The sequence below is a fragment of the Tasmannia lanceolata genome, unplaced genomic scaffold (assembly GCF_043159265.1).
Source record: "Tasmannia lanceolata isolate RefF3 unplaced genomic scaffold, GAP_Taslan_0.1 ptg000016l, whole genome shotgun sequence".
Classification (NCBI taxonomy): Eukaryota; Viridiplantae; Streptophyta; class Magnoliopsida; order Canellales; family Winteraceae; genus Tasmannia; species Tasmannia lanceolata.
This window is the reverse complement of record NW_027518693.1, coordinates 14,048,945-14,070,160: the sequence shown is the minus strand read 5'-3', so window position 1 is coordinate 14,070,160 and position 21,216 is coordinate 14,048,945. Positions and strand designations below refer to the sequence as shown.

The 21,216-nt window shown below is 41.2% G+C and overlaps 2 protein-coding genes across 3 annotated transcripts; both read right to left on the bottom strand.

The window, feature by feature from the left end:
* Positions 1-731: 731 nt before the first annotated feature.
* On the bottom strand, positions 732-5,033 carry LOC143848408 (cation/H(+) antiporter 15-like). Of its 2 annotated transcripts, none has more exons than XM_077357351.1 (4): positions 4,727-5,033; positions 3,534-4,529; positions 2,226-2,624; positions 732-1,969 (listed from the first exon to the last, which is right to left on the bottom strand). In XM_077357351.1, exons 1-4 carry the CDS (start codon positions 4,961-4,963, stop codon positions 1,223-1,225), a joined length of 2,379 nt encoding a protein of 792 aa, XP_077213466.1. In that variant the 5' UTR covers positions 4,964-5,033; the 3' UTR covers positions 732-1,222. The 2 variants fall into 2 exon arrangements, with proteins under 2 accessions (XP_077213466.1, XP_077213467.1); XM_077357352.1 differs by having other exon boundaries at positions 4,811-5,033.
* Positions 5,034-7,734: 2,701 nt separating this feature from the next.
* On the bottom strand, positions 7,735-13,772 carry LOC143848409 (uncharacterized). Its single transcript, XM_077357353.1, has 2 exons — positions 11,926-13,772; positions 7,735-8,141 (listed from the first exon to the last, which is right to left on the bottom strand). The coding sequence occupies exon 1, from the start codon at positions 13,466-13,468 to the stop codon at positions 11,951-11,953; it is 1,518 nt and encodes a 505-aa protein (XP_077213468.1). The 5' UTR covers positions 13,469-13,772; the 3' UTR covers positions 7,735-8,141; positions 11,926-11,950.
* Between the last annotated feature and the right edge of the window lie 7,444 nt (positions 13,773-21,216).

The window sequence follows — 21,216 nt, the reverse complement described above, 5'->3', positions numbered from 1 at the left end:
TCTCATGCAACAGCCAGACCACGAAATGCCTTCCGCGATGGTCCCTAGCAAATCCTTTGATAAAATTGAAGCCAAGATGAAGATTTGTTATGTTTTTGTCTCGAATTCTATACCATGTATATTTCAATGACCATCCCCTATTCTTACAACATTACCCAAAACTCTGCCAAGGGTTGGGACTCCTAGGGGTATTTCCATCATGTGAAAATCACATAGTCTTTGTATTTGGGTGAAATTGCTGTAACAATATATTCTTTATTCATCATTTTCTATCTAGTTTCTTTGTTTAATTGTGTTTCCATCGAACCCTAGATCGATCTTTTTCACGGCAAATTAAAAAACACATGCATTGCACCAGGTTTCTTTTCAGTTAAAGATATAGAGGTAAAGCTAACACAGGGAGCAAGAGCTTAGCTTGGATAATGCAAACCTGAAGGTTCGCGTGTAATTATGGAGTGCTTTAGGAGTTAGATGAATTAACCCCAAAGTTAAAGATGTTAAGCCATCAAGCTCGGATCACTCCAGCCCAATACACTTACTGTAAATGAGTATTAGTATCGACTTAAGACTGCCCATCACCGATTCCCCCTACATTACCCGGTAAGCAAATTTGCATAGATCCGTGAAACACGCCCTGTTTTGCCAACACATCCGCCCTTTCATATGGTGACATGATTTCCATACTATTATAACAACAATCAAGAAAAACAAGAAGAAGAAATACAATAAAATATTGAAAAAGAAAACATTGTGACGTATATTTCATCTAAAGAAGCTTTACATTGAAGAAGAGAAGAAAAAGATCCTTCACAAATGTTAGGGTTATAAAGGAGGAGGAAAAGGCCAGGAACCCACAGGCACAAGGATATCTTGCTCTAATTGCCTTCTATATGTACGAGATACCCTTTAAATTTGGCCAGAAGTTTACATGCTCTCTGTAGTGCTTGTGGCAGCTTCTTTCAACCCCATACATTGAGACCTCACCCTGAAATCCAACTATAACGAGAAAGGGCCTGGCCATCCCAAGGGTTGTAAGGCACTTGCTCCATTCCATCAATCCTAATAGGATTTCACTGAAGAATAAGTGAATCAACAATCTTCTCCCAGAAGTGTAAAGGTTACAAAAACGAAGGTGATAAAACAGGTAGTCCTTCTTGTAGAGTTAAGATCAATTTCGCCCATGGTGGACTTTGTGGGAAATTTTCATATATAACTTCCCAAGTTATGTAGACTGCTGAATTGATTCTAGAGATCTATCCACATTGAGTTGTTGTTGCACTACCAACACTGAGACTGTGTTGGCAAAATCAGACGACGCAAGAAAGTCACCGATGAGACCAAGCTCAGGGCACTCACTCCATTCCGTCAACCCAACTGTGACCGCCGATGCCCTTCCCTTCCCCCTTCCCACAATAAAAAGATCATGGTCATGATCACCCATGGCCTGAATTAAGCTAATAGTCTCCTCCCCATCACTAACCACCTCCACTCGAAAATCAACCCGATCGTTGCCTATGCTCTTCACTCTTAGAATGTTCACCATCTCGTCATCCAACATCCTCTCCCTTCTATTATGCACCCCAATTACCGATGATGACGAGAGAATCCGCACCAAGGTAAGGCTTACTCTTGGACTCCCGGCCATACGAACGGCATAAGCTAGTGCCTCCCTATCATCACGCCCACCCAAGAAGATCATGGCCACACGATGCAACATCTGGTTTGTCGACCCATTTATGTGTCCCCTCGAAAGCCCACGGTCTATGAGGATCCCAACAGAGCAAGGGGCTGCGTTGAGGACATTACGATTAACACTTCGTATATTTCGACTTGATGCATCCATTGTTCCGTCGATCATTTGTTTCTTGTGGAAGGGGACAATGATGAGAGATGCATTCTTGCTGAGTGCTAACGAGCAGATATCGTCGTGCATTGTGGCGTATGGTGCAACTGCCGTAAAGGGGTATACCTGTTGAAGTATAAATGATCCAATAACACCAACTTTTAACAGCTTAAGCTTTAGAATAATTGGTTGTTTCACATGGTATGAGAGCTATTGTATTAGAGTTATTCAAAACCCAGCAACTCCTTCATATTATAAATCCACATGTAGGGACATCCCAAAAGAGGGGCCACACTGAAGGGGAGTGTTGGAGTATAAATGATTAACTAGCACCCACTCTTAACAGCTTAAGTATTTAGAGCAATTGGTTGTTTCACAATACCGAGATGTGGCCTTGGTGTTGTTGTTCGTAGTGTCTGAAGGCATTGGCAATGCGGTCTGAGTGTGTAGGATTATTAGTAGTGTCCGCTGTATTGGCAATGAGCAACGGGGCAGCACGGCCGACAAGCTGGACGAGGTGGACGAGGAACACAATGATGGGGCATTGCATGGTTGGGTTAGATGTGTCGAGAAGGCTAAGGATGGCAGGGACGTCCTCATCCTTGTAGATGCACGATAGTATTCGGAGTTCAGCATCGCTCTTGGCATGTTGGATCGTTCGTTTCTTGTGGGTAACATATCGCACAGAAGGCTTGTAGATGACTTGGAGGAGGGGCATGGTGGCGCCGGCCACAACCACAATGGCGGCTACCAGGACGGCATAGGTTTCGTTGTCCACGATCTGCACATCACCCCAGGAAAAACCCATCTTAGTTGATGAACATAGTCACAGAACATGATGAATCATATAAATCTCATATTGATTTGTATCTCATGTCTAATTTCTCTGTTTACTTGCATTTCTATCGACCCCAAGATAGATATTATAGATATTTTCACGAAAAGAAATGACTTGTAGTGTACACATTATATGGTGCAAACCCAAATTTGGATTCTGTACAAGTGTTCATCGTGTTGACAATAGATTAAATGATCCTAACCCTAGCATTGGTGCCCATAAACGGATAGGGAGGATTGTCATGTTAAAACAAATTTTGGTTCCATAAAAAGGTCTAAGTTGTCATAGACCCGGATGTTAACCCAAATCCCGGAGCGGGACACTCCACAAACTTCAAATAATAATCCGCAATATTTTTTTTTGAAAGGCAACAGTAAACATTCCATTCACCAGAAAAATGGAGTTACAACTCGTAGGGGACAAGCAGCCCCCAAAAGAGAATAGAACATGATCGCAGTACAATTAAGTAAAACCAAAAGCCTAGGATACATAGAGCCTAAAATCCCAAGGTGTAAACATACAAAATCAAGAGGCTATCCGACACCATCAAGATGGGTACTAAGCACCACTGCCGTGGAAGGCAGATCGACCCCATCCTATGCAAGTCGGTCAGCCATTTCATTGGCCGACCTTCTCATATGCTGTATTTTGGGGCAAACGACACAAACCACATGTGATGGATAATCCAGATTCAAGTTGGAACCATCTGCATGTCTAGCGTGGATCATTTGTGTGATGACTGTTCTGTGAATGATTTGTTGGCACTGAATCATTCCATTTTTAGTTTCAAGTTTTCTTTAACTGGAATTAGAAGCAGCAGAAGAAGAGGGGAAAGAAGATGATCATTCATACCTTCCGGCCCTTAAACATGTTATACGCGATGAGTTCCATTATGCCTTTGGCATTCATGACTAGACCAAGCGAGATAGCATCTCGAAGAGGTGTTCTGTAATAGATGCAAGGCACCATGGTCCCTATAATCTTTCCCATGAAACCCAACAAGACCATCATCACCATTATGCCCAAGATCGACCAGTCTTTTATGGCTTGCAAATTCAAGTTCATGCCAGTGACTGCAAAGTAGAGTGGAAAAAACACTTGTGTGACAATCGGATCAAGTCGTTCTACAATGATTGCTCCAAGGGGCGGCCCGTCTGGTATAGCTAAACCAAGAATGAATGGCCCAAAAATGGCATGTTGGCCTATGACTTCGCTAACATAGGCCGACACTAGAATCACAACGAAGATGATAAAGATGTAGCTCTGCTTCACCTTTTGTCCATTTTGAATCTGCCTATTAACCCACAGAGCACTTGGGTGAGCAACAAACAACATAAATGCAGCCATGAAAACAGTCCAAAAAATGCCCTCCAATGATATTAGCCAAGTTTTGCCTACGACCAACGCTAAGCCAATTCCCATTGCGATAATACTGCATAGGTCGGTAATCATGGCTGCTGAAACAGCGAGGCGTCCGACCTCCGAATTGAGGATCTTGAGGTCTTCAAGGAGGCAAATGACTACGGGAAAAGAGGTTAATGACAAGGTTGCTGCTGAGGGAATCAAGGATTCTTTCATGAGGCGCGTTGGAATATATTCGTATAGGAGTATCACGGCAATTGCTATTATCACGGCAGGGAAGAGCATTCCTGAGAAACCTATGATCACCGCTCTTTTTCCCGAACTTGTTATCATGCTTGGATCCATCTTTACTCCTATAAGAAAGAGGTAGAGCATAAGGGAGAACCATGATAGTGGATCAAGTATAATTCTGCTTCTTTCGGGGAAAACCGCCGATGCAAAGGCCTCACTTCGCCCTAAAACTGAGGGGCCAAGTATTACACCACCCTGTTCAGATATGAATCAACACATAAACAGCAATAAGTGCTCCATTTTTTAAGGTTTACTGGCTGAATCTTAAGAAGAATGCATGATTATATCTGATCACCACAAGTTTCAATAAGAGCATTCTATTGACAATCTAATAAAAGGTATTACAAGTCTAAAATAGATCGAGAGAAAGTATCATGAAAACTTTGGCTTACTATTATATATGAAACGATCTTTGGTTGGTTGAGATGCTTGAGAAGGAAGTGTGTGATCCTAGTAGACATGACGGCGAGAGTTACCTGCAAAGCTAAGAGAGGAAATGAATAATGGAGGGGATTCTCATTGACCCAGATGCCATTTGAAGTGATCTTTGAGGGTACATAACAGATGACTGAAGCATTAAGCTTATGAATCGACAACCCGCCGCCGGGCATTGCTGCCTTAGCCTGCATCACAAGCAGGAGGAGCCTTCAAGAGCCTAAACATGAAAGGGAACCTAAGGGAAAAGCCCTCAGACGGCATCATGCATGAGAGTTGGATGGAGGGACGAGAACTCAGGTAGATAAATGGTACGCCTCATCCATGCATTATTCTTGTTGACCGTTGACCAGGCAACTCTTCAACTTCTTTTTGTTTTTTTTCTCTCTTTGTGGAGGGGATCGCTAGTAAAACCGAATGAAGTCATGTGGAGAAGGGTAGCATACAATAAAAGAAGTTGAGATTTTCTAATCCAACCCTCTATTTTATATGGGGATTAATATCTATCCCAACCTCTATTAACCCTCTATTAGGGATTAATATCCCTAATAGTTATTTCAGAGCTATTAGGGATGCTCCCTCCCTCTCTGTTCAATCCTGGGTATAGTCTTTAAATTCTAGAAAAGATTTCAATAGGTGTGGTTTCACATATGGGGTTTCATCCATACCAAGATCTTTTGCTGTTTTCATTGTCTTTTTTTATTTTTTTCCTCATGTCTTGGGCGTAGTTCTTCAGTTCTAGAAAGTTTTGATTAGGTTGTTTTGCATCTGGGCTTTCATCCAAACCAAAATCATTTGGTAATTTCTTGAAGCAAAGCATAGCTGGGTTAAACTATTTGGTTCCACCCGTTTTACCCGCTGGAGGTTCGGGTGAAACCATTAAAACACATTTAATTGTACAAGCTCTTCGGTTTAAGGATAGAAATTAAATGAGCTTTAGTTGGCAAGACCCCCAACTACAGTATCCGACTATATATAGTCAGGACACCTACAAGCTCTTTGGAATGTTATAAAAAAAATTTGTACATGTCCGATCTTTACAAACCCAATTTGAAATTATCAGAATGTAAGTGATTCCAAGAAAGTATTATCAGAGAATCCATTAGAATCCATTCCCAGTTCAATACATTCTGTGCAATTCACTTACATTAATACTAGAACAAAACCCATCTCCAGTTCAATACATTATGTGCAATTCACTGAGATTCGTCCTTTAACAAAATCCGAGATCTCAACTTCAGCGCTTGATTTCATAATGGTATTTGTATCAATATGTTGTATCGTCAATGCAACAAATTTTTTTTTTTTTCCCCTGAAAGGTATCAATGCAACAATTGAAGGGCTGTAATCCAAAGAGAGAAAACAAAGCTCTAATCCAAAGAGAGAAAACAAAGTAATAGGAAGCAAAGTCTCCCATTTATAGGCAATATTATTGGATCGGAGGAATGGTGGACAATGCATTAAACAATGCTTCAGTTTTGTAGAAACAAAGAATCAAACATCTCTGGTTTCTGATGAACCAACACATGAAAGCCTACACAAGTTATCCACAAATATCAAATCAGAAGCATGTCCTGATAAGAGCAAGACCGTCCAAATGTACCAGAACCAAAGGAGCAGTTCAGTTATGTCTTTTGTACAAGAGCTCAACATGCTTAGCTATTTGACAGCTTCAGAAAGGTCTTTATTTGGATCGGGAACCAGAGAAGAGACTCAAATTCCAATTTGTTAACACTAATGGATTTTTTTTTCTGAACACAAGTGCAATTGGCATAGAATAATATCCAATGCCATAAATAAAAGGAAAAATTGAAGGAAAATTGCCAATGGGTGACATCAAAACATGAGAATTGCCAGCAGGGGACACACTTTTGAAAAATGTAAAAAGAGGGTTGATAACCCCCTTTTGAGAGTCTGATAATCCCATTTAGAGGGTTATTAACCCCCTTTTAGAGACTTGATAACCCCCATTTCGTCCCTCTCTAACAATTTTTCAAATGTGTGTCCCCCCTTTTGCAATTCTTTTGATGTCCCCCATTGGCAATTTTTACTCAATAAAAATCCTTCACGGAAGCCCACATTCTTTGATCAGTAGGCTGTTCCCCCAAACATAGAAACTGTCCAATCAAGATGGGCTCATAAAAACACAGAAACTGTCCAATCAAGATGGGCTCATACAGCAGTGGGCAACACATAAACTGTCCAATCAAGATGGGCTCATACAGCAGTTGACACACCACGCACGCACTGTAATTCGATGTGGTCCACACTGTATCTAAGAAGAATATTTAGATAGTTTGAGATGTGTCTAGGCTGAAGACAAATTCTTCTAAGAGCTTGATAACTGGCATCGAAATGCAATCGGAAGAGATGAGGGTGCATGTAGAAAAGAGCTACCGATGACATATCTCGGGCTTCTGTTGGGGTATAGTGTGCACCAGTGATGTAATTACAAACCCATAATCACCCAGGCAACTCTTTGGGACCCTAGTAGTGGAGAAGATTTAAGGAAGCTAGCCTACTGGGAAAAAAATAAGTATCTATCCTTCAGTGGCAGGATCACCACCATAAAGGTGGCGCTATCAGATCTACCAGTATGCTTCATGTCACATAAAATCCCAGCGAATGTGGAAAAGAGAATAGACAAGTTACAAAGGGATTTTTTTTTTACGGAAGGGAAGTGATAAATCCGCCGCCCCTTTTGATTACTTGGGACTCCCAGAAGCAGTGTATCAAATTATTAATTACCACAGAGGGGCTGATGTACTTCACGTCAGAAGGATTCAATGGGGCTGATTGCCACATACACTGTTGCTGGGTGTCCCAAATAATCAAAAGGGGCGGATATATCATTTCCCTTACGAAAAGGAGGAGAGACAAATAAAAAAAATTGTTTGCCACTAAAAAAAACAATAAATTTATTATTATTATTTATATATTTTTGAAAATTGACTTTTATTACTCCAAAAGCAAAAGTGGGGACAAGATGTCCCCTACATACAACTATTACATCCCCACTATTAAGGACAGAAAAGATTACACATAAACTACAGTGTTAAAGCGTCGTTATGTCTGGCTCAAGAACCAGACATAGATTCCGACCATACCCCTGCTTTTGCGAGCCCATCTGCCATTTCATTCGCGGATTTTCTCCTATGGGTGATCAGTGGCTGGATGACTCGCACTAAGTCTCTGATCTCAGAGATTAGATGATGAAGTTTCCACGGCCCACCACTCCGCTCTTTTGCCTAGGAAATAGCATTCACCGAGTCACCCTCCACCATCAGCAGCCCTCCCTCGTCTGGTTTTGATAGAACCATCTCAAACCATATAATAGAGCTCCAACCTCGGCTTCGTTGGCGTCACAACTCCCTGCAGGCCCCGAAAATGACATGATAGGTTTTCCATTAGAATCCCGAACGATCCCACCAATGCCAGTTAGCCCCGGATTGTCTACGACACTCCCATCAAAGTTCAGCTTAAAACACCCCGCTGGTGGTGCGGGGTGTTTGAGCTAGAAAAACACTCCAATGGGATTCAGCTTAAAACACCCGATAAAAAAAACATTAAACATCTTATGAGCTAGAAAAACTTGTAGCTTGAAGAAATAAGGTGGAATTGGAATCGGAAAAATATGTTTGAGAAACAAGGCACTTCAGGGAAAGCTCTATCTTCATTCAAATTCTACTCTGCTCGAATCTCAACAAATGCTGGAGGGAGATTTGTTATGCACCGGAGAGGGAGAGGTCGGTTTAACTCTTAATTGGGCGTTGCCCGACCCCGGGTGGCATAAGCTAAATCTTGACGGGTCTTTTAGTTTTGGAAATCCAGGGCTAGCTGGGGTGGCCGGCTTGCTTAGAGATGAGGATGGAGAGACTAGATGGGCATTCTCGAATCCCATTGGAGTCAAGGATGCCAATGAGGCAGAGATAAGAACGGCTCTTCACGATATCAGGATTACCAATGATAGAACACTTGACAAATTAATTGTTGAGGGTGATTCCCTTAATGCCATTAGATGCATGGATGGATGGTAGCAAGTCGTATCCATGCCGTTTTGCAGATTCGATCAATGAGATTTGTGGTCGCGTGGAAGGTCGCCGCCGCCTAGCTCGATTTCAACATGTCGTCGTTTGGCAAATAGTGAGGCGCTGTTTAGCTAGGGATGGGGTCAATTGGTCATCATTGGAGATCTTTGATTTTTCTCCCTTTGTGATAGGCTTTTTTCTTTGCTCCTTTCCTTTTTCTTTGCTTGTATTCCGGACCTTCTCTGTCTTGGGGCTCGCCCCTTTCCTTTAATATCAATTATACCATTAAAAAAAAGAGATATTGTGAAGAGAAAAATGCTTTATGGGACAAAATAATTGGGGAAAAGTAGGGGCGGAGATAGGAGGATTGGGAGAGTAGGAACCCCTCGTTAGGTAAAGGTTTGGGGTGCAAGGAAGTCTATTTGTATTTCTCGACCCCAGTACAAGTCCTTAGTTAGTTTTATAGTTGGGAAGGGAGAAGAAACAAGCTTTTGGGTAGATCTTTGGTTTGGTGAGTCTTTGTTATGCCATGCATTCCCAATACTATACATGTTAGCGCCCGATAGAGAGGATACAGTTTATGACTAATTTCAGGGTGGGGGTGTAGTTTTGGGTCCTCGTGCATAGGCGTAATCTTAAGGACAGTGAAATTGCCACTCTATCCTCTTTACATGGTCTTCATAATTCATGTTATTGTTCACTTAACTTGTCTGATCGTAGGGTATGGATTCCGGACACTTGGGCAGTTGGGCTACTTCTCAATTCAATCTTTCTTCCACATATGGGCTTCGATGAATAAAGATGAATCTTGAAGTGCAAGGATGTGAAAATTTGCAGTCCCTCCTAGGGTTGTGTCCTTTGCATGAACAAAGGCAAAGAAAAAGATCAACACGTGCGAACGACTCAAAAGGACGTTTCATCTTGCTAGTTGATGTGCCCTATCCAAGAAGAAGGAAAATCTTTGGATCATTTATTAGCACTGCCCCTTCTCTCATTGTCTATGGAGGGCCATTTCAAATGCTACAGCCTTTCATGGGTACTCCAATGATCGATCAGGAATATCTTGCTACACTGGAGTGGTGGGCCGTTTGGTAAAGCTGGTCAGACTCTTTGGAGATTAGTACATATGGAAAGAGATGAACAACCACATTTTAAGATCAAAAGAGGCGACGGGAAAGAAAGAAACAACTGAATCTTTAAAGAAAATCGGCCAGCTTGGGGAAATTAGTGGCGGATCTTATTGAGTGGATGAAAATTAGCAAGGGGACACCTATCTACAGTGTGGGGGAGATACTAAGGAATTGGAAGTCAATAATCTTTGAGCGAAAGAAAACAAAAGGAGAATCCAAGGTGGAGTCAAGGTGGAGTCCGCCATCTAGTGGTTGGATCAAATTCTATTTCGACGGAAGTTCAAAATGAAACACGGGCCCAACGGATATTGGAGGTATTTTCAAAGACTCCAATGGCCACATTCTCTTATCCTTTTCAGGTCCGGCTGGTGTCTGTGATTCAAATGAAGCGGTGGGTACACTTCTTTGACCATGCAGATGTTTAGCTCAGCTTGGCCCTACTTTTTCTTCTCCCCAACTCCAAAAAGTCCAGTCCTACTTCTTCCTGCCCCGGCTTTATTGATTGGAAAGCTACTTCGCGTACCAGGCTTACGTTTTCCTTTTTCTTATTTGCCTTCTTCTGCAGCAGGATTCCTGTTTGAGGATGAGAAGCCTTCTTCTTGGCTCAATTCATCAAGTTGCATCAAAGCCTGCGTGTCCCTTTAAGCAGTTGTATGCTTCGTTGCGATCCGCAGGGTTGATTTCTATTTCGTCAAGAGTGGTGTATTGGTGTTCTTTTTGCAGGGTTATCACATGGTCTTATCTGTATCCTTCTATTGGTAAGGGGCAGGTCGAATCGGTGTTAATAATGTATATTAGCATATCATCAATAAAATGGTTGTTATATATGTTTTAAAAAGAACAAGAGGTAACAGGAAATAGTATTGCTAGGTGTCAAAATCGATATCATTTCTTGGGGAAGAAGAGGCAACTTTAGCGCTAATTACAGTATGGGAAATCCTTAGAAATTGGTGAACAATAATGGTTGAAAAAGTTATGAAGATTAAGGTATGCCAAAGTGGTTTACAGTATGGGAAATCCTTAGAAATTGGTGAACAATAATGGTTGAAAAAGTTATGAAGATTAAGGTATGCCAAAGTGGTGTCCTCCCCCAACCGGATAGGTGGAACATAATTTTGATGGAAGTTCAAAAGGCAACCTGGGATGTGAAGGCATTGGCGGTATCTTTATCAATTCTAGTGGACAGGTGTTTCTTTCCTTTTCAGTCCCAGTCCGAGTGTACGATGCTAACGAGGCGGAAGCAAGAGCGCTTTTATGGTGTTTGAGATGGTATGCAAAGTTTATGACTGGCCCATTAATAATGTAAGGCGACTCAACAAATATTATAACATGGTCGGTCCAACAACAAAGCAAGCAGACCCTGGAAGTTAGCAGACATCATCTCCAAAACTAGGGATCTTTTCGGAAAATTGGACCAGACTTCCATCATATGAGAGATGAACAAATGAAAAGGTTGATCAGTTGGCAGAAGGAGCGGAAAAGGAGAGAGTGGAGATTGTTAATCCTAGAGTGTATATGAGGTAGGTGGATCAAGGGCTAGGAGGGTGGATTGTTTGTTGTGGGATTCTTGTATGTTGCGGGCCCTACTGTAAGTACTGGTGGGGCTCCGATCTCTATGAATTTTGTTTCTGCTGTTGTTCCTCCTAATAAAATTTGTCATCATTCATAACCAAGAAGAAAAAAAAAGTTTTCAGCTCAAGGAAGACACCATGAATCTCTTTTCTTCATTTTTTATTTATTGTTCAGTGAAAAAGTAAGTAGGATAGTGGCAGAAAACATTAGATTGGATGAAGAGGATAAATGAATTTGCCAAAAAAAAGAAAAAAAGAGGATAAATAAATAAACTAAATCTCAAAGACCCATTACAAGAGAAAAAAAAATTCATGACTTTTTGCATTCATGGATTGAACAGTAAAAAAGCAAGTGAGTAAAAAGAGCTACAAATTTGCAATTGTAGAAAGGAAAACCTATAAGGAAACAGGAAAAAAAAAATCTTACAAAAGAAGTGTTTTGTTGCTATCAGTCACCACCATTGATGAACAAGAATACCACTCTCTCTTAGAGAAGAAAAGAGCTCCAAGCACTGATCATAAGTCTTCTGATACTTCGAACTCCTCTCACCAGGACAGCATTTCTGCCATCTATTGTAATGGCATTCAAGGAAAAGCTCATCTATCAAACAAATGGCACCCGTCTCAAATAACCTCGGAATCAAATCGAACTCCGTCCCTTCAATGTCCATCTTCATAACCACAAAATCCCTCTTAGAAACTGCACTCTTCAACCAATTCGCAAAATCAAAACCCCGTATCCTATCCACATTACCCGTCAAAATTGATGATTCAAACGGTCGAATCCTACCCATTCCCCTGCCTTTGTCTCCCATCCGCTTACCCGGGTCGCGATTAATTTCAAAGAAAAGCGTCTCATTCCTCACCCAAGCTGCATAAGGCAAGAGATTAACGCCTTTCTTCTTTCGATACTCATCGTGGAATACTCTATCCGCTTCAATGGCATACACTTCAAATGTGCGGTTCTGTTTCGGATATTGCTTCTTGAACCAGCTACCAATGCTTGATCCATAGCTCCTAGCTCCAACATCCACATATACATATCTAGGCTTGAAACTTATATTCACCATTGACGGTAGATATTTGATATTCTTAATATTCCTCTTCAATGTGATCCATGGCTTCAAAGGCTCCTCTGTAATAAAAGGTTCCGCCTTCTGAACCAATTCCCTCTTATACTCCGGCACAGAGCACTTATTTACAAAACTACCATTAGGGTTTTCTTCCCCATGACCAAGAATCTGAATCTCTTTCTTAAGCACAATCTCGCGAATCATCAACGAATCAGGCCCGCCATTGATCTCGCGAGATCGAACCAATCTACAACAATTGAACAAATCAAGTAAAGAATTCATACTATACACATCATTAGCAAATGTAGTATGAACAACCAAAAACCCTTTGGGTTTTAGGGTTCGCGTAATTTCCGAAGCAAATTCTTCCAAACGAGCCACGATTCTGTCAATGCCGCTGCTGGCAAACACGAAATCAAAGGTATCATCATTGAATTTCAGGCGGCGGGGCCCATCGGAGATAACCAGAGGCGGATAGGGTTTCTTAGAAATTCCAATAGCATCAACAATTCCTATCTCTTTTAGGGCAAATACTTCTTGCCCAATTAGGGTTCCAACGCATAGGGCTTTTGAAGATGGTGGTAAAAACCCTTCAAGAATTAGATCCTGGAAAACCGAAGAGTAGAAATCAACGGTCCTCCTCCACTCCCGACTAGTCCAGAGATCTCGAATCGCAGAATCGGACGGTGATGATGAGGTTGATCCATCTAACCTAACAAAGGCGGCATTCGAATCGATAACGGCACCACCACCGCCTAGATTGAACTTTTCCGGGCCGGAAAAGAAACAGAAATCTCCGGCGATGTATATGAATCTAAGGAGGAGAATCAAAACCCCAAAGAGAAGAGTTCGGATGAGAAGATTTCTTAAAGAGCTTGGTTTTGTTTGTGGATCCATCGGAAGAGAGAGAATGAAACCCTAAATCGGACGGTTGGGATTTTTTTTGAGATGGGGTAAGAAAAAACTAGAAAAGAAATTATTAGCGGGAGCAGAAACGGGCGGAGGTGTGGTTTGCGCCGATGAGAGAAGATTGCGGATGAGAGGAGGTGAGAGTATGAAAATAGGAGGAAACGTGAGGGGTAGTATGGTGAAAATACATGGCAATTTTAGGACTATTTTAGGGTTTCTTGCTGCTTAGTCCTCTCCTTTCTTGGATCTTCTTCTGCTCCATCTCTGTGTTTTGGGAAAAGAAAACAGAGGCGGTTATAAGACGGTTTGTTTTTTGGGATTTAACACGATTCTTTTGAGATATTACGAGAATGCCATTCGTCCGTGCAAATGACCGTTGGGGTTCGTTTCTTGTGGTTTCCAACTTCCTGAAATTATTTGGACATGTCGCATTCGGAAGGTTCGCTTCTTATTAAATTAACCCTCTGGAACCTGAAAATTTACTGAAGCACCATTTCCCGCAGAATTATCAATTATCGGCATTCAATTGAGGTGGATGATAAATTCGCACCCCCTAGGATAATTCGTACCCCTTTTAGTCTGTTACACGTAAAAAAGAGTAAAAGTCTGCCACCATTCACGTTACAAGTGGCGCGAATCATCCAACAGAGGGTGAGAATTTATCAACTCCCAAATTATCGTGGCCGTTTATGTATTAATGGGACCCACTGCACAACTGTATTTTCTTTTCGTACCATTACGATGCATCCATGGCCATCATTTAACAAGTGGGTCCCAGAACTCCACACGTGAAAATGGGAAGTAATATAAATTATATAATCGCCACCTTTTCTTCAAAGGGCCAGCCCCCTCTAGTGTATTTATTTATATTTTTTTTGGTAACGAAGGGTGTCCCCACCCTCTTCGTTAACAATAGCCTGGGGCAATAACAGAGCTGAAAACAATAGCCCTAAGATTTTGAAACAACTCGGGTGCACGATAAAAGTGATACAAAATCAATGGATAGATTTTTCTTGATGAATGAGGTTTGACGGATCCAAAGTGTAGGACGCATTCTCGACCACATTTGTTCGGACTTGTGGTCTCCGATCAGATTAATGGATCCAAAAGGCTGTCTGTGTAGCAGTTTTAAGTTATAAAATCATAAAATAAAGACTACCCGATTGCTTCACATAGCCAGAGCCAATACGAATTGATACTATAACATATCTATTACAGAACGAACACGTGTATACTTCAAGTGATTCATATCGTCAAGGGTGCCCAATTCAAATTTCATTCCCGGGTGCATAATGTATCGTCAAATATTCAATATTCCACAAGATCTATTTTCTTTCAATTTACATATTCTAGCCAGTTGAAATGATCCTCTAATCAACCCAGAGATCATTTCAAATTCCGTTAGTAACGAGGATTTGGAATATCACACATTCATCAATCAAACATAGATTCAGTTTACTAAAATAGTGGGGGTCGGGATGTAATTTTACCTTACACAATTTCAAATTTGGGCCATTTGCAATACAATGGGAGTGTGGACGTCATTTTGGGGAACACTTCATTGTCAACAATGGCAGAGTCGTCATTTTCACGAAGAATTAAGCCCTTTACGTACTAACAGGTGGGGCCATGCAACAATGTATAATTCCGTGATAGCTAGGTTGGCAAAGCTGGAGCTTACAAAAACGACATCTTTCTGTATATTTTTCCCGTTGGAACCAATCTTTTGGCTGACGTGTTACATGCTGTACCACGTGGACAGGTAATTGTGGGACCAACATCTTTAAAGTGGTTGTCCCCTTCCTCTTGCAGGAAGTGCGCATAAGAGGGCCCTCCTCTTTTCCGATATACGCGCAGAAATTGAGGCGCTAACAATAGGGTAGGAATTCCTCCGTAATCTGAACCGTTCATCTTCTGGGCCCCACCTTTAAGCCTGTAAGATTTATCCCTCACATAGAATGATCAAATTGTCCACTGAGCAGATGGTTAGAATAATTTTGCAGCATGACCGCTTATGGTGGGCCCAGACAGATGAATGATCATGAAATGCAACATCTGATCAGGTTAAGTAGCATATGTGCTTGTTTGTCTGGACCGTTGATCTGGTAGTCAAAAATACACTAGAGGGGCCTGGCCCAAGGAAGAAAATGGGGCGAATATATCACTTCCAAATACAACATGAGTGCATAGGTGGGCTTGCCTGACGAGGAAAGTCACTTTTATGCTATCAACGATGAAGGGCAATTTGTGGGTCCTACATGAAGGGCATATGCAGCTGAAATCAAGAACGTTGATCTTGGAGAACATCAAGAGTTGACCCACATGGTCGTAGTCTCACCTAGAAGGGACATCCCATGTGTCAGATAAAAGAACTACAAAAAACAGTGGGTTAAATTGTCTCAGTTGATATATTTATATGAGTAATGGGTTTAGATAAGCGTATATGCGCTCGAGCGCAAAAACAGGGGTTGAGCCCATATTGTTGGGTGGATCCAAACCATTCATTTGGAAGGCCCTCTTATGGATAGGGTGTCCACCAAATATCAGCCCCATTAGATCATCTTAGGGTGTCCAATTTTGAGGTGAAAAATGGGCAGATTAGTGGACAACAATATATGTCCATTTTCACCCCCACAAATGGACACCCTATGATGATCCATTGAAGCTGTTTTTTGGTACACACCCCATCCATGATGGAGCCTTTCAAATAAATGCTTAGGATCATCCCAACAATGTGGCCCCACCCTTATTTCCTGCAGACGAGCGCAGGAACCCTTTTCTCTATTAATATTCTCAACTTATACAGAACTAGCATGGTTGTATGTTTGTATGATCAAAATTATGGATATAGTGGGCCATGCCAAGCTGGATTAGGTTATATATAATGGGCCCATCAGATGAATGACCCTAGCCGCCCTTTGAATGGGTAAGATGGTTAAAAACAAGAACAAAAATGATATCAAAACAATCTTTTATTCGGGTGACAAAACTGAGGATGAAAATGATAAGATACCTAGTTGTCACGGCCGTGTCCGTGTACGAGACAAAGGCCAAACTGAGTCTCCCGAGATGGTCAATAAAGAGGCATAGGGCCACTTTGACACCCCTAAAAAAATTATTTACAAATAATTTTATGGGAATTGCCCGGGAATTGCCAAGCAATTTCGTGGCTCACTTTTGCAGGAGAGAACAGCCACACAGGCTCACTTTCTAGCAGATTTTATCTTATTCATTTAATTCATAGGTGGTGGTTCTCTCAGGCAAAAATAAGCGGCGCAATTGCCTAGCAAATCCGTAATGTGATTATAATAATCTTGCATCTTTCTTAGTTAATGACTTCCAAAGCTTCATTTGTGTCCCATTTGCAAATACAATTAACTTAAAACAATATTATTAGCAGGCCTAATTTTGGTGGTATCCAATGAGGCCTGTATTCGTACGAAGGCACATTTCACTACTTGTATATTAGTGATGTGAAGTGGATATATAAATTATATGATTTGCTGGGCAATTTCACGAAAGGGTTTTCGTAGCTCACTTTTGCAGGAGAGAACAGCTACCTAAGATGAATTAATGAATACGACAATATTTATTCAAAAAATGGCTTTTCTCTCTTGCAAAAGTGAGCCATAAAATTGCATAGCAAATCCCTAAGGGGCCGTTTGGATGCTGAGAAGATTTTGATTTGGAATTCTCACATTTGCAGCCTTTTTGCGTAGACATTTGGATCCCGATCAAATCCTTGAATTCCCAATTTAGCGGCTGACAGTGAAAAAAATCAGATTTCCAAATAAGCTGTGGAAATCAGAAATTGGAAATCCACAGATCTGACAGTTTCCTTCACTCTCTTGTCTCCTCAACCTCTCCCCTGCAGCAAGAATTACCCCCTCCCCTCTCTGCCTCCCACAACATGAGCTGGCAGATCTATTCATTTTGTACTGAAAACTCAATTCCAAATCCAAATACAGAATCTGAGGTATCCAAACAGGCCCTCAATTAATATTAATATTAACAACAAAAACCATGCACAATGCATGAACATTATTTGTGTAAAAATGTGTGCTGAATTTTATGACTAAGTTCTTAGGAGATAACGATAAAGATGCTAAGAATCGAGAGCTTAAATTTATAATGCCAGGATCTTAATGACAAACCTTGGGTCCCACATTTCATACATGTGTGAGTAGGAGCATTGGTTATGTGTAGACCTGGCAAACGGCCGGGCCGGGCCGGATTTGACCCGGCCCGTACGGGTCCGGGTCAAACGGGCCGGGTCAAAGTGACCCGGAAAATTCTACGGGTCATTGACATTGGACCCGCACCCGGCCCGTACGGGCCGGGTCGACCCGCGGGTCACCCGGATTTTTGACGTATTTTTTAAGAGTTTTTTTTTTATTTAGGGATTTGCTAGCCACCTTCTCCTGGGCTATTTTTCGGCTTGTAGCCCCTCCTTTGCTGCAAAGATTGGGTGAAGTACAGTATGGGGCAAAGGTTGCTAGCAACAAAAGAATAAAGAGAAGTAATCATTACGGATTTTTGAAATATTCTCAGAATTTCTAAGTTTGAAATGAAAAATTACCGTAAAAAGGTCAAAAGTAAAAAAATTACATATAAAATATGACAATTACCGAGAAAACTACGGAAAAAAGTAAAAAAACCGTCTTTTGCACTTTTTTACGGGCACCCGCGGGTCCACCCGACCCGGCCCACTTTTGACGGGCCGGGTGGACCCGCGGGTCAATTTCTAACGGGTTACCAACAGGTGACCCGGACCCGTAAATTTACGTGCGGGCCGGGTGGACCCGCGGGTCCGGGTCACTTTTTGCCAGGTCTAGTTATGTGGATCCCCATGTAGGTTTGGTCCCATACCATAGGTACACAAAATTATCATCGACAAAGTTAATAGTTTGGCTTGTTATGCCATGCTCCCAAAGGCATCTTATTTGATCAAGATTCTACAATCATCCAATTCTAGTGAGACCAAAGCGTATGAGACACTTTGCTTCACTCAGTTCAATCGGACCTACACAAAAGCAAGGATTGCTTGGTCGTTTTGCTTGGCATTTGGGTGCCACATCAGCAAAACTTTTGTTTGGTTTCCAATATAGCATCAAAACCCTGGAGACTCCCGGGAATGTCTCCTAGTTAATCATTGCATGTCTGCTCATGTGTCACACCCTTGTTCCCTCTATAATATCCAAGCACAAAACAACAAAAAAGGTGGAATTTTTATTGGATTTCTAAGAAGGAATGATAATTTTCTCTTATTCTCACTTTCTCTCTCTTCACTCTTTCTCTATCTTCTCTCTCTATATCGGTAATGACACACCCTACCACTATTCTACGAGGTTGACAACCAAACACTACTACCATTATTCTGAGGTAAGTGCAAGGCAAACCCAATGCTTGTCTCCTCCTTATTAACTACTTATTCCACTACCCTATGATTCTACGCCGTGCTACCAAAGAACCCAAGGAATAGTTCCTCTTTTGCTTTGCTCTCAAAGTCTCACCACGTTGCTACAAGAGGTCGTCTAACTTAAACTTCTCATATGCTTCTGACGGTAGGCACTTCTCAAAGTATCATTCACCTTATTTGTCTTCATAGCAAGTGCCACTTACTAGAGACATGAATTGTAGCTGAAGAGAGTTATCTAATCTACCAATAGAAAAAAAAAATAGTAGAAAACAACCAAGCATACAAGAGACATAATAGAAGGAATATAAGAATTTCAGAAATGATATAGGACCACCTGCTCCATAAATTTTAAACTATACATGACACATGTATTGTTATTGAGACCAAGGATCTGCTAATGCCAACCACTTGATGAAGACAATTAAGTTTTGACAGAAAAAGCATGGTTCTTAAGGCTCGACTCATCTCCAAGGGATAGGGATGATGCTTTGTGCTATGATTGTAGTATCTTTCCTTTTTATATTAATGCATTGCTAATGGTCCTGCTAACCCCAGCTTACCTATCAAAACACATCTTCTTTTTTATATTAATACATTAGAATCACACACAGTGAGCTGCGGTTGGAGAATGCCATTCCCCATTTTGTTTTCAATTTTTTTTCGCTCTCCGCGATTAAAAAAACATAGAACCGCTGCCGAGAAAGGTTACATAGGAATATAGGACAAGGGCCCACCATATAGCTTGACGGTGGATTCTAAAATCAATGACTCCGATCAACATACACCATAAATATGTGTGCTGTTTACTATGGACTAATGTACCAGAAGGCAGGTAAGATCAGGTTACATTTGTCTTGCTAGGCAACATGGGCCACCCCTTCCTTCCAAGGGACTCCTACACATCATAAATTGTGCAGCACATATCCAGGAGAGATCAACAAATGGGTTGTGCCTATAGCTCAGTTGGTTGAGGCTTCGTATCTTAACCTCGAGGATGTGGGTTCAATCCCAGCTTATACCTATAAAAAAAAAATAGAGAGATAACCAAAAACCAAGAGTATAGCATACAAATAACACGTTATTAACTTGTAATGAGGATTGCTATGACTATCCGCAGGGTTTTGTGGCCCCATGACATGAATATGGTGATCAGGACCGTTGATCATGTGGACTGTCTATTCAACCATCCAACCATCCATCGGAAAGAGAGATTCTTTCCATTGTTGTGGTACTCTGCACATTTCTTGAGGTTGTTTCACCTTCATCAAGACTAAGTGTGTTGTTCCAAATCAGCTTTTCACTATTTTGTGACGGGAGGAGATTACTAAAAAAAACATGTTTTTTAATCTTAGCCCTTCATACATAAAAGCTGAAGGCTGATTTCTGGGCAACCCACTTAATCAAAAAGGAGGTGAAACAACCTCATATTTCTTAAGGCCACATTTGGATACCTCATGTTTTTGTATTTGGATTTGGATTTGAGTTTTGGATACAAAATACATCAATCATCTTCATGCTTATGTTGTATGAGAGAGTGGGGGAGGGAGGCAAGGACGCCCTACTGCTGCAGCAAGGCCGAGGAGCAGCAAGGGTGAAGGTACAAATATGGATTTCCCAATAAAAACGGAAATTCACAAATATGGATTTCTTAATAATGTCTTGAGAACAGATTTGAGAATCATCTCTTTTTTTTGCTGTTATAGCTGATTTGGAAATTTAAGGATTTGATCTATTTCCAAATCTCAACTGCAAAATGTGAGAAATCCAAATCTAAATCTTGTGGTTATCCAAACGTGGCCTAAAGAGATTAACCAGCAAGTGTATTTCATCTCAATGAACGAAAACAGTCATGACCATGCATCCATGTAGTGCATGCACTTGGTGATTGAGACCATTGATCTAATGGACCATCACAAGGCACCATTGGCTCCGATAGCAATGGGCAGCCTTGCTGTTATGACCAACGGAGGTCCCATTTGTGAGATTAAGACGTGAAAAGTATCAAAGACCTCAAGAAGTATCATAGTTGCGTCTTTTTCATCAAGTTTTATCAAAGGTCGATATTCATCTGATGAAACCAGGGGCAATAGGATGCCAGACTTGTGATTGCCAACAATGTTCATGTGATAGACCTCATCACCATAAATGTGCCAACTGGCTTGTTTTAAAGAATCAACGACCGACTAAAAACAATCTTTCTTAAATCAGCACAAAAATACCCAAATCATATTTAAAAGGATGAATCAATTGAAATCTGATAGTGGGTCCTTCTGATGAAACCAAGGCCAATAGGCTGTACATGTGGCAGTGCCATATG

What these genes read in the sequence shown, in the direction of transcription:
- LOC143848408 (XM_077357351.1), bottom strand. Translation starts at nt 4,963, where the DNA reads ATGCAGGCTAAGGCAGCAATGCCCGGCGGCGGGTTGTCGATTCATAAG. An exon ending in AGATCGTTTCATATATAATA is followed by an intron (nt 4,530 to 4,726) that starts GTAAGCCAAAGT and finishes ATATCTGAACAG; the next exon opens with GGTGGTGTAATACTTGGCCC. An exon ending in ACATGTTTAAGGGCCGGAAG is followed by an intron (nt 2,625 to 3,533) that starts GTATGAATGATC and finishes GGTGATGTGCAG; the next exon opens with ATCGTGGACAACGAAACCTA.
- LOC143848409 (XM_077357353.1), bottom strand. Translation starts at nt 13,468, where the DNA reads ATGGATCCACAAACAAAACCAAGCTCTTTAAGAAATCTTCTCATCCGA.